Here is a 13,477-nt window from a genome sequence, read left to right on the forward strand (position 1 = left end):
CAACAATTAAGGTTTTCTACGTAACTCACTCCTGCGTGGTCATGTCTGTTTGTACTGGTCAGTACAGCCCTTCGTACTGTGACACACAGCACAACTTAAGGTAACGTTTACCAAGGGACCTTAATAGTTGCATCGTCTGGATCTTTCAAAACACTTCAATGTTAGTAATAAACATAGAAGAGCACACAATGAAAGTAACTCAAAAGTTCAATAAATTCCTTTTGATACTTAAAGTGGAAAACATGTTTATTAACATTCTTTCAAGCTTTCCTTACTCAAGGCCATATAAAAAAAATCTGCATTTTGAGTATGTGTATGTTTTTACTTTCTACATAGTTACAGAGGTATGATATAGCATTTACTTTTTCCATAATACACTGGTAAGTACTAAGTTCTGTTAAAACAGTTATAAGCACTTTTTTTCAAATCAGGTATTTGAAAAGAATTTTTTATATATACATAGTTTAGCAGACTAATGCAGCATAAAATGCTCTTTAGTAAGAGGTATATGAGTTGAGGATCAACACAATACTTACCTAAGATTATTTTTCTATGTGGAACAAAACCTCTGTTTTGGTCATACCCACTCCCCCCCACCCCCCCACCCCAACTCCCACATCATCACTGGAAACCAGACTACCTTGTGGTAGCAAGTAGGGATTGTTAGTGTTTACAGTGGACCTTACTTTGTGAATTGCTCAAAACTAAATATATATGCTAAATTTCCTTATCCTAGGAACTGCTCAATGGAACTGCTTGAACTCAGCTACTGTGGCAAACTCCAAAGGATTATTTGGAACTGCTGCTTTGAGGTAAGTGGAATTTCTTCTGCTTTGTTTTGATACACCAGCTTACCGAGTATTGATCTGTTCTACATTTTTCTTTCAGTAGTGGTGACAGTTTTTAGGAAAACTCTGTACAAACATGCAAATACATTTTTTGTTGAGCTTAAGGGGTAACACATACCATACATGTAATAAATATTGCTATCTCTATGACCCAGTTGTAGCTACAAAGTGGGGAAAAGTTACTTCCAGATAAATCCCATTTGAACAAGATACATTTAGAGTCTGTGTGATATTTCTATTGATATAAACTACCAACATTATTCATTAGCATTGTGAAGTCCAGTTAAACTGTTCATTTTGAGAAGACAGAACACATGACTGAATACCTGAATCAAAAATAAATCTATCTGTAATGATTTAACCATAGTACTAACTACATGAACTGCTGCTCCTACTGAAGAAACTGAATGGATTACAGATTAAAATATATTCCCTACATAAAGGTTTGTAAAGTATAGCCTTAAGAACTCTTTTGTTCATACACTATTCACCATTAATAGTCTCAAACAGTATTTGCCACTCTGTACTCCCTTTCATCATTGGGCTGTAGTTGAACTACTACACTTTCTTCGTTTATTCCATTTTCTGCATCACTGCTATCAATATTTTCATTGTCATCTTCCTCATATTCTGAGGACTCGGTCATGTTCTGATGGGAATGCGATTCTGACAAAGCCCCGAATGACTGAGTACTAACTGAGGCTAATGGTCTAAGCAAAGGGGTATTTTCAGATACTTCATTCTCCTCTTGACTACTGTCTGTTTCAGAGTCAGAGTCCCCCTGAGAAGGGACCACTTTCTGCTTACATACAGGACATGTTTTTTTTGTTTTTGTCAGCCATGGGTCCACACACTTGCAGTGATACGCTGTTAGAAAACAAAACACAAGTACATCGTTATCTAAGTGAAAAGGACAAGGAAACCTGCTCAATTGTATTTAGTAACACAGGACAATTTTCAAATTTAACTCGTACAGAGAATTTTAGTCTCAAGGTGGTTAGCACGTAGACTGTGTATCCTTATGTATGAAACACCTAACAGATCAGGAGCTTGGCCATATGGTTATATGCAATAAATACCCAGTTCCTCTACTGAATGAATCCAAGAGCAATCCTACAATGAGCCACATTTGACAAAATAGGCTTTAAAAGCTTCTGGAGGAATCACACCCACCTTGCAGCAGATCTGCCCACCATCATTATCTTCAGAACACCTCTAACCTCCACCAAGATGCATCGAAGCACCTTGTTTTTAAGTAAAATTACTGCATGATTCTGCAGATTTAAAATTAGGCACTGCAACTATACTGGCCTTGTTTAAAAGAATATGTTTGAAAGCATCTTACTTTCGGTATTAAAATTTAGCTCTGCTTATTAACAGGGACTTCTACCTGGCAAAGAGCTAAGTATTTACAAGGGTAAGCATGTTGCGTATAGTACCTGTTCAAGCACTTTAGTAGCATGTTCTCTACAAGAACAGATGATGGTGTGGTTTTGGGTTTTTTTTGGTTGGTTGAAATTTGTCAGCCATCTTTGACATTGGTGATCGGGTTTAGGTAGCTTTGCAGTTCCCAGCTGGGACAGATCTGTTCTTCTTCTTCTGAGAATTCTCTGTCAACTCGTTTTGAAATTGCTTTTTATGACTGAGGATTTGCAAAGCTCAGTCTGTCATCTGCTATGTTGACTGTGGATGTAAGGCTGTAACAGCAGTTGCCTCCTTTTAAAAATCTTAGTGGCATGGTATTTGCTGCTGCAGTGCCTGGTCAAGAGCAGGAATTTAATGAGAAAAAGCTGGGTAAAACTGCACCCAGCCAAAATAGCTGTAATATAGTTAACTGACTGCAAGGTAGAGAGAGTGTCTCAAGCTAGGAAGGATGAATCCTATCTTTCTTGATAGATTTTACACAGCTTTTAAACTTTTTTTTTTTATAAGTTTAGAGATGTTCTTGCAGACAGGCCTCTTCCAGATTTCTAGATATAGGCCCTTAAAAATGCTTCTTATACTTGCATGCAGTTAGAAGCTGTCTTATCTTATGCGTAGATACATACATGACTACTAGATACACCTTCTGCAGTGGGCTGCATTTGAAAAAGACTGTTCAGACAGTGCAAACTTGTCACAGTAAAAATATTCCACTAATCTCTGCACTGACAATGCTGACTTACAAGTGCAGTCAAGGCAGCGGTCTGTATGGCTACAGGATAGATTATACCCCTTCATCCCTATGTCACCAATAGCTGAATCATGTTCTATAGTTTAATTATCTTGGAAAAAGTGAAAGCTTATTTAAATGTAAAAAGTAACTCTGGAATGTGTCCCTATTAAAATACAGACATTTAGGGGACAGCATCAAGCACAGATTTTCTTTCATGTGTACATCCAAAAAAAAGTACGAAGTAGGAATGCTACCCTTTTTTTGCTTCTAGACAGAGAAAAGTTTGCTCTTAATTTGTATATACACTCCTGCATATTAGCAAAAATTTTATAAATCAAATTCATTGTGGGGTTTAGACATGGTGTTTTAAAGACCTGTTTTAATACAAATGCCAAACCTAAAATACAGCCTCTTACCATGAGAACATGGAAGGATTCTGAGCTTGTCTCCATCCTCATATTCGTCCAAACAGATGGCACATACATCGTATTCATCTCCTACAGCACATAATTGAGAATCACTTTAAAAGATGTGCAACAGACCTTTTCAAACGCATGCATGGAGGTTCTTCTTGGTTAGTTTCACAAGCTGGAGAAACCATTACTCTTCCCATTCCATGCAAGGGGCAGGTTCTTTGAAACTGTATAGTTGACTGCTCTGTTTCTTTCCTTATTAGGACTATAGCTCATACACATTCCCTTTCAGGTTAATAAAAATACTTTGAACTGTGTGAAGTGCTATCTCTATAATATTATATCATTCTTATTAACAGTAAGATAAAAGAATAAATCCTATAAATCCTATAAATCCTATAAAATATAGGATTCACTTTACTATACAGGTATTAATAAGATACTGATTTTTTGAACAACAAAAACAACTGGGTAAAAAAGCAGAGTAATAATCAAGAATGAGTCTAGTCACTGGAGAAAGTTTACATTGTTTTGTAATTCAAACCTCACAAATAAGATATACATTATTGATAGTACACTGTTGCGATACATTATATGACCAAAAGATAAACACTTTTTAGAAGTCAATTTATTCCCACTTCATTTTTATCAAGGCCTTTACAACATGGTCCTTTTATCAATCCAAATGGTTCTTTTCAATTTCCTGGACCACACTGACCCTCTAAAGTTTGGAGTTACACCAGCAGCTTATGTCCTTGTCATTGTTTCACCCTGGCAGGCAGTCCCTGCAGCTGCTCGCCTGCCCCTGCCCCGTGGGACAGTAGAGTGTCTCATAAAAGTGAGAAAGCTCATGGGTTGGGATGAAGACAGTTCAATGGGTAAAGGAAAAGGCACGTGCGCAAGCAAAGCAAAGCAAGGAATTCCATCGCCATTCCCACGGCCAGACTGGTGCTCAGCCATCCCCAGGATGGCAGGGCTCCAGCATGCCCAACAGTGACTTGGGAAGGCAAAGGCCATAACGATCAACTTCCCCCTCTTCCTCCCTCCCCCAGCTTTACGTGCTGAGCATGATGCAATATGGTACAGGATACCCCTTGCATCACTCAGGGTCAGCTGTCGTCCCCCCCCCCCCCCCAGCCTGCTCACTGATGGGGTGAGAGGCAAAGCAGCCCTTGACACTGTGGAAATGCTGCTCAGCAACAACTAAAACGTCCCTCTGTTCACAACACTGTTTTCAGCACAAATTCAAAACACAGCCTCATACCAGCTACTATGAGGAAAAAAATAATTCTACCCCAGCCAAAGCCAGCACAGTCCTTTTCACAGAATGTTACTGCAAATAAAGTTGTAAAATACCACAATTTTCAGTATCACTTTTCTCCTCCTAATCTGTGTGTCCTTGAATATTTATATTCAGTATTTAGATAGCCTTCCTGTCCTGTCATGGGGCACCCTCCCTGCACCCAATTCATACGCATCGGAGAGATCCCCCCAAGCCTCCTCTTCCCCAGGCTGAACAGACCCAGCTCTCTCAGCCTTTCCTTGTAGGAGAGATACTCCAGTCCATTCATCTTCATGGCTTCTCACTGGACTCTCTCCAGGAGCTCCACATCTATCCTGTACTGGGAGGCCCAGCATTGGATACAGCACTCCAGATGTGGCCTTACCAGTGCTGACCTTATTCTTACCCCATCTTTGTTTCCTTAGCTTCAGAAACTGAAGTCCAACAGCCTTCATCCTTACCAGCATCTCGAACAACTGCTGGAGCTAGAAAATGTCATGAAATTCAGCAGAACTTAATCCACAAACATGTACATTCACAATGCATTAAGCATGTGTGTTTCTCAAGACAGTTGAAGGCACTTGCTCTTTAGCCTAATTCTTCAAAAGGTGACACAATACCCTGAATAACATTTCTTGTAGATCTCTGTTTCATACATATACAATGCTTTTCGTAGTTATACAGCAGGTGTTTTTGTTGGCAAAGGGGTGGAGAAATTGGTGAAAGGAACAGCCTAGAGACATTGGCAAAAGACAGAACAGCAGAAAGCAGAACAAAGCAGTGAGAGAACAAATACAAATCCATGGTACGTTTCTTAAATTTAAACCATCTCCCTCAATGCAGATGGATTCAAAGACATCCCTCTCTCCAGGCAAGGACAGAAAGTCCTGAATGTTTGGTGCCTTCCTCACCCCTCTGAATCTAGGATTCTCTTCTGTGAAGTATACACAAGCCCAACAGAAGGGGAGGAGATTGCTCTTTCCAGAGTGGCCTGTAACATAAATTAGGGCACTTAATGAACGATAAGCTATGTAAATAAAGAGAATCTAATATAACATGCTTATAGTAAAGGTAGACAATGCCTTTGCCAACCCATTTCTAGAAGTAAGAAATACGGCACATCTTACCTATGTGGACTTTGGTATAACATTCAGTAAAGTTCTATGTGTGAAATGATTGTTCTAGTCAGTAAGATTAGCAAGGATTGGTAGAGAGGGCTGAATAAATAGAAGTTGCTACTGGTGATGTTGGAAGAAGTTCATGAGGCTGGAGGAAAGTTAACGGTATTGTCTTTTTACAAAATTACTTTGTAACAATACCGATACACAAACAAGGAGTGCATCGATTATACATATATGAGATGCAATTAAGGTGGCATCACCAAGAGGGTAACTGGGATAGCACAGAAAAATCTGCAAATCTGGAATAATGGTACATGAACGAAATTCAGCACTGTAACATGCAAGTGCATCTATTTAGGGATTATGCCCTTGGGCATTTTTAACTGAGATTTCATCAGTTACAAACAATTGAGCAGTAGCAGAGTGTACTGGTTGATCACTACAGTATTCCTAATGGGACAGAAAAAGAAAAATGCAACAGTGAAAAGCATCAAGAGCAGAGTTTCCAGAAGCAGTAAATACTCTTCAGGAGTCTAAAGTGACCACCTTATATCCTCAAAAGATTAATTCAAACAAACCCAAAGAAATAATAATATCACGTAACAAAGGAACTACCATACAAGGAAAAAAAGTTGATAATAGTAATCTAACAATATGAAGGCTGAAAGAGGATTCAGCTTCCTCTATAAACAACACAGAGGGCGATACCGTGGGACAGAGAAGAGAAAGAAGCTGTAGCAGGGAAGGAGAAGAAGGGGGAAAAAAAGCAGGGGGAGCAATCATCTGACCAGGAATCATTAGGTTGGAAGTGAAAAGAAAACTTGACCATTGGAGCAGTGATATTCTGAACTAGCCTTTCAAGACCATCAGAAAGTAATCCCGGTAAAGGGCCAAACCTCTCCCTTGCCCCAAACCTAGTTCTAGGTCAAGGCTTTAGATGTGCAACACAAGTTCCTAAGAGAATAGCATCTGGAAGAAGATGGAAATGAATATCTTAATCCTAGAAGACAATGAACTAGGATAGAACCTAGATCCCCCACCTCCTGCCTAAGACTGCCAATTACTAGACTACAATAGGTGGATAGTGCGAAGTACACCTTTTAAAATAAACGGATAGCTGAATTTCATTTTGTAAGGAGCCGTATTTCATTACGGGTCTTGTGAATACTTACCCAATCAAGCCTCAAGAGGGACTAAGCAGTGAAAGGGTCCCTGTCACAGTTTGGATCCCTTGCTTTGACATAAACTGGATTAAGTATCTGCTCAGCTCTGTCAAGATGGGAAAAGTTCTGGACATGTGCACAAATCCACTGTATCTGCAAAAGTTGGTGAACTCTTCTTTCACACACCTTTTGCGACTTACACACACTCAGTGTGGCTACTCACTATTTCTAGATGGTAGTTCTCCTAGTATGCCATTAGCACTTTTAGACAACTGAACTCTCCTGTCTTAACACCATCCAGTACCATGCCATCTCTTCACAAGCAGCTGCTTGCTAGGGCTTGCACACTCTCCTGACCATGAAGTATTCTTCAGATGCTTGAACTACAGTATACCAAGAAAAAACAGGACTAACCCAGCCTGCCTCTCCTCCCATCAAGTCCTCTCTGTCACATGGCTAGAAGCACATGTGCCAGCAGGCTGAACTGCAAGCCTTCCTATCACCTGACTGACATGTTTGGTTGAGGAACTGGATAGTAACAGGGTCAAATGATGCAATGCATATTTGTACATGCTATCATAAGGGCAGTCATCAGTCATCTGTTCAACATGTGGTGCTCAGGTGCCTGCATCCTGGTCATATACTTTGTGATGAGGAAAGGCACCAACGACATGCCTCACAAAAAAAAAGATTATACTGACCACCTTGCCCAAGAAACAGACATCCCAGATACAGGTGGCAATATCCTGGGGGTGGCCCCAAAGAGCTGTGTCACACTGCATATTTTGGCTAAGTATTTGTAATAGCAGTCCTAGCCCACTAAGTCTGACTGTTCCTAACCTGTACCGTCTTCACAGCTGCTTAAACTCCCAGTACTCAATGTTTATATTTTCACCATCCTCAGGGCTAGCTAACATCCTGGGGTTTACTGTACACCAAAGGAGCTAGGGAAGTGATGTGGCATCCAGCTGTCTCCAGGAGAGCAGAGTTCCATCACACATAATGGTGACTTGGGAAGACAAGTGCCATAACTCTGAATGTATCGTCATCGTCCCCCTTCCTTCTTTCCCCAGCTTCTATAATGAGCATGACATCATACAGCATGGAACAGCCCTTTAGCCAGCTCTCTGGGCTGTGTGCCCTCCCAGCTTCCCCTGCCCCTCCAGCCTTCCCAATGGTAGTACCTCAGAAGCTGAAAAGTCCTTGACTTAGTATAAGCATCACCCAGCAACAACTGAAACCATCAGCATGCCATCAGCATTATTCTCCCACCAAATCCTAAGCACAGCTGTACCAGCTACTGAGAAGAAAATTAACTTTCTCCCACTCAAAACCAGGACAGGAGGTACAGAGATGTAGATTCCATCAGAAAGAGTATGTGCAGAGAAGGTTTGCTCTCTCATACCAAAATACAAATGGGAAAAGGCATACAGCAAGGCAGAGACTCCCAGTAAGAGAAATGGAGGCCCCAGTGATCTCACTGCCTCAAGGTAAAAGAAGGGTTGAGATGGCATATCTTATTCGCGGTGCCCCTTAGGGCAGCTCTCCCCATCTCCTTTCAACCTTTTCTACTTCCTTCCAAACTCCACTTAAGGTTAGCCCCATCCATCCCACAAGTGTTTCTTTATCAGTCATCCTCACAACTCAATTCTCTACTCCCACTCCCCACAGCGTCACCTTAATCCTCTCCCAGCCCCAAAAAAGACTTGATAGAAGTTTACTATCTGCCACACCAAAACTTCATTGCTGCACATCACTCTGAAGTTTGACATCAGAGACATCTGATTTAAATGTGTAAGACTGATGCATGCTAGTTTTAGCGTTAACAGCCCCAAGAATCCCTTGCATATAGTTCACCTTTCCACATACACATACCACACAGAGCAATCTGTGACACAACATTGTTTAGCACAAATTTAGGTTTTATTTCATAGCAATTCCCCTGTTGCTTCCCAAAGCACCATCCAGATTACATACATGAGACAGAGATAAACTGGGGAGAAATCAGAGGCACAGTTCATGCTCCAAGCTCGTTGAAAACAGTTGATATAATAACACAAGTTGTCAAAGTGTTGTTTTGGGGAAAAGGTGAAAATCATGGGGCAGATTTCAATAATGTGTTGAAATGAGCCTCCTCAAAAAACAGGAGGCCCAGATTTGGGTCATGAACTTAACCTACATTATCAAGAAGGTTGGAAGTGAAGAAAGCAGGCAGATATTGCATTATTCAGAAAATATGTCCTTCACAAATGCTCCAAGAGTAGCAGAGCTTTCCCTTTACTGTAACAAAACTGTATGACAAGACAGAATTTTTAGAAACTCAGCTCAAAATATGTTTTGATACCATGCTGCTAAACCCAATGCTTTTCTACAGATGGCAAAGTTATCTACATTAGGTTATCTAAATAGTCAGTTTTCAAAGACCTCAGTTTTCATATGCAACTCAGCATGACTGTTCTGTATCTGTCAAGTACACATACGGAGACCAAGGACATGACATTAGGAAAATTAAGAGCTGTGCACTGGCAGTGAAGGAGCTAACTTTCCAAGGAAGTTGCAGAACGCTAAAAACACCAGTGAATCTTCTGTGAGGTAGAGACACAAAAGATGAATCTCTATTGTCATCTCAAATTTCAAGTACTGGTTCATGGGGAAAGAGAATCAGCAAAATGAAGTTGTTTAGTGACAGAAAAGGAGCAAAGACACACTACTTTTCTGTTTCTGTGTTTGGAATAAGATCACTAATAAAGGACAAACATGAAAAATTCAAGACTTAAAAGTTCTAAAAAGCAGCTTGACCAGGATTTTTCATTAACTGTGTAACAATATACTTCACTGAGAAAAATAAACTTTCTTTGCAGATATAAAAAAAATAATCTTAAGCATAATTCCAAAACGCAAAAAACTCAAATAAGTGGAGTGTAACAGCTTTTTCCATTTAGTCTGTAAACAATCTAACTTGCACAATTAGCCTCGATCATGTTTCAATACTTTCTCATTTAAAAAAATAAATCATAAAAACCAAACTGAAGAATTACAGTAGTAGCCTAATAGCATTCATATAAAAATAACTGTAGCTTCAGCTTTTAAATAGGGACACAGCTTATATTTCACATTACCAGAGTAGACGACAAGCACTCCACTGCCTTGATTCAGGATTTTTGCAAGCCTTCTTTTTCAGATGTTAACAAAAGTGAGCTAAGAACTGAGCCAGCTCATAACCAATAGAGCTATTTAATCTATATGAATATGTGTTTAGCTGCATTATTAGCAGGTGCCTTTTGCACCATTCCAATATCAAAATAACATTTACTATGACGTAAAAAATCAAAATCACACAGGATTGATTTTTGTAGTGCAGAGAATCATTCTACTGTAGAAACCCACACTGTGGTGCACACAATTCTCTGAAGTCTACAGCAACTAGCATTCTGTAGACTTAAAAATTTTCAGCATAAAGCACATTCATGGCAACAGTTCTATTCTGGGCTTTTCTAAAGGTGCTGTCATTTTTTTAAAAAATACGTACAACACCTGGTGGTGTTTATCTAGAATCTCTCCTGCAGGGTGGAAAATACAGAACAGAATCTTACACAGGATCATGACTGTCACTTGTTGCTGTTCTGTTAATTTGTTGGGTTTTTTTTAAAGGACTTAAGTATTTCAGAAGTGCTACAGACAAAACTGAAACTTGGAATCTATTCGAGATGAAAACAGAAGGAACATACAGCATGGGAAGGGCTATCAACTATGGTACTAGGTATGTATTTGGAAGGTTAAGAGAAGCCTACTTGCACACAATTCTTTTCTTGCCTCATTCATAAAGCTTGCTCTTGTATTCCCTGTGCAACCTAAACAACTCCCCAAATAAGCAAAAGTAAGCAAAATAAGCCCTCTCATTTTACCAAAATAGTGGTTACAATTGATTTCTCCTATTTTATGATGGCCATGACAGAATTTCTACTGCATGTGTCTTTTGCCTGCACCTAACACTTCCAGTTTAGAAGAAAACAGAACAAAAACTTTTAACCTTCCTCCCTTCCAAAGGTATAGCAACAACAAGGTATTTTAAATAGTACTCAGTTATATAGCAGACAGAAAACCAAGGCACAGAACACATCCTTAGAAGCTGAGTTCTCCACATTATTAAAAGCATTTCTCTATTTGTGAGTGTAAGATAGATGCTGAAAACTACTCATACCTATGTAATAATAAACTGATCTCTAATGCAGTAAAGTCCTTGTGTTACCTACTGCCTGATGTGTTATTACAGATCACATCAAATACACCAGCCAGCAGTATGGGTACAATTAACAAAGACACTGCAAGTTGTTTAAATTACAGTTTTGCTAAAGCTAGTGGTTTGACAACGGGAAAAAAGAAGGTAGACAAGACTGCAAGAGATCAGTGAAGGAGCACATCTGCAGTGTGCTTCACTGTCAGCAAAAGTGAATTACAGTAAAAGAGTACACATGCATGAATTACATTTCTTTCATTACAAACTTTCTTAAACCAAGAAGGCAATAAAATGAAGACTTAATGCCAAAAAAATCCTCATCAAACCTAAAGAAAAAAAATCCAACCCATAGAATTGGTAGAGCATTGCAACATTAAGTATTCAATTTCCACAAGAGCACTGCAAAGTAATAAATATTCCCAATCCTACTTTATAGGGATGGAAAGGAAAGCCAACAGATTATTTTATCTTGGCACGCAGTAAATCAGAGTAGAAGCTGCAACTCAGGACCCACCAGTTCAAAGATCTATTCTCTAAATAACAGAAATCCATGATTAAGATCAAATTCTCATCTGTTTCCCAACAGATAAATCCCAAGGGCTTCTGTGGTGGCACAGAAAGTCTGTGAAATGTGGTTAATATTATTTTTCTTAATATATAGTATTTAACATAAAGGCAAAGCTGATAGCTGCTGCTGGAAAATAACACTGCTGTAACCTGGCATTTCAGAAAATAAGTGCAGTGGACATGAGAACCACTTATAAAAACAGTCTTTCTGATAGTTACTATACAGCAACAGGATAAAGGGAAAGCAGGAGAGTGAAAAACACCTAATGGGCAGGTAGGAAAAGTCTGAGAGATTAAATAAGAGTCCATCACTGCCAGACCTACATCACTGACATACGAGTTTTCATTTAATGTTAACACAGCAAAGTATTTCAGCTACAGCTTTTTTTAGAAATTACTTCCTCTTTTCCTGTGACATTCCTTCTCTCTGTTGTTTCTATTAGTCAAACCATATTTGTGAATCATTTATAATCAGCACGTTATTACCACATTCAACACAAAAATGAATGACAGTCAGTACTGTCAAGGGCATGATATACCGGGGGGGGGGGGGGGGGAAGAGAAAATACAACTGTCTTTTTCTCCACTAGTCATTCAACACGTGTAAGAAAATCCTGAAAAATTATAGCACACAGTTCTTGAGTAGGCTTATCTCACCAAGGCATCCCCTGGCAAATGAACAGCAACACATTCAGAAAAAAAGTGATGCAGCAGTAAAGCATCACATCCATTTCTAGGCCAGGTAAATACAGATAAAAGTTGTCTCAATAAGGCCAATGCTGAAGTTCTCAAACATGGAGGCCACAGACCTAACTGACACCATACCAACCAACTGCAGCAAAGGTATTTCTCTGACTCTTGTCAAGGCCATGTATCCCAGCCTACCTCACCCAACTTCACAGCCCCATCTTTCATTGCACAGTGATATGCAACAAGCCCTCAGCCCAGCTGCCTCACCTGCACCCACTGGATCCATCAACTGCAGTCCAACCGCAACACTACTCCAACAGGTCATTACACAGCTTGATTAACACTATTACCCAGCTTCTTGCTCTCAGCATGGTTTGTGGAAGGGAGGCAAGCCCACACAGCAGCCAGGACCAGAAACACCAGCCTGCCTAAGCACAGCTGCCTGTATCGTTTCTCCATGAATCCTGCAGCCTCCTGGACTAGTCTCCAAGTTAGTTTCACCTCTGTGATCACATGCCCCTCAAAGAACAGAACATTTAGTTTTTGAAAGGGACGCTTTGCAGACATCTTTTTCTCAAATACCTGTTACTGTATTTCAGAAGCTGGCTCAGAACTACCAAAAATCAGCAAAAACAGGACGTATGGAAACTGCTGCAAAATAAACTAGCTTGCCTAAATAAACTGTGCATGAAGAGCCTATAGAAAGCAAAATTATCTTCTACTTGGCACATATGAATAAAAATATTTTTTCAGAAACAGAATTATACACCCACATGCATGTGTACTTGTGAACAATGGAAAATGGAAAAATGAAACTGCCAAGACATCAGTAGACCTTGTGACTTATTATCTCTATTAAACTGCTACCGTACTGTGCAATCAAGCAGATGGGTCAGTAATGAATGGTAACTACATCCATCACAATCTCATGTGGAGGGAAAAGACTAGATTTAGGAACACACAGCAAACTGCAGAACGACACTCTGAGGCAGATTTTTAAA

General features: G+C 39.6%; 1 protein-coding gene across 3 annotated transcripts in view; it reads right to left on the reverse strand.

The window, feature by feature from the left end:
- Positions 1–228: 228 nt before the first annotated feature.
- Positions 229–13,477, reverse strand: part of RNF13 (ring finger protein 13) — a 44,418-nt gene continuing 31,169 nt past the window's right edge. For 2 of the 3 annotated variants that reach the window (XM_040612583.1, XM_040612582.1), the window contains 2 exons: positions 3,420–3,500; positions 229–1,715 (listed from right to left, as the gene is read on the reverse strand). In XM_040612583.1, the coding sequence (XP_040468517.1) occupies positions 1,351–1,715; positions 3,420–3,500 (446 nt within the window). In that variant the 3' untranslated portion in view covers positions 229–1,350. Of the gene's footprint in view, positions 1,716–3,419; positions 3,501–5,609; positions 5,690–13,477 lie in introns of all 3 variants that reach the window. The other variant, XM_040612584.1, reaches the window with a different exon arrangement.

This window comes from Falco naumanni, chromosome 13, assembly GCF_017639655.2.
Source record: "Falco naumanni isolate bFalNau1 chromosome 13, bFalNau1.pat, whole genome shotgun sequence".
In the NCBI taxonomy this organism is placed as follows: Eukaryota; Metazoa; Chordata; class Aves; order Falconiformes; family Falconidae; genus Falco; species Falco naumanni.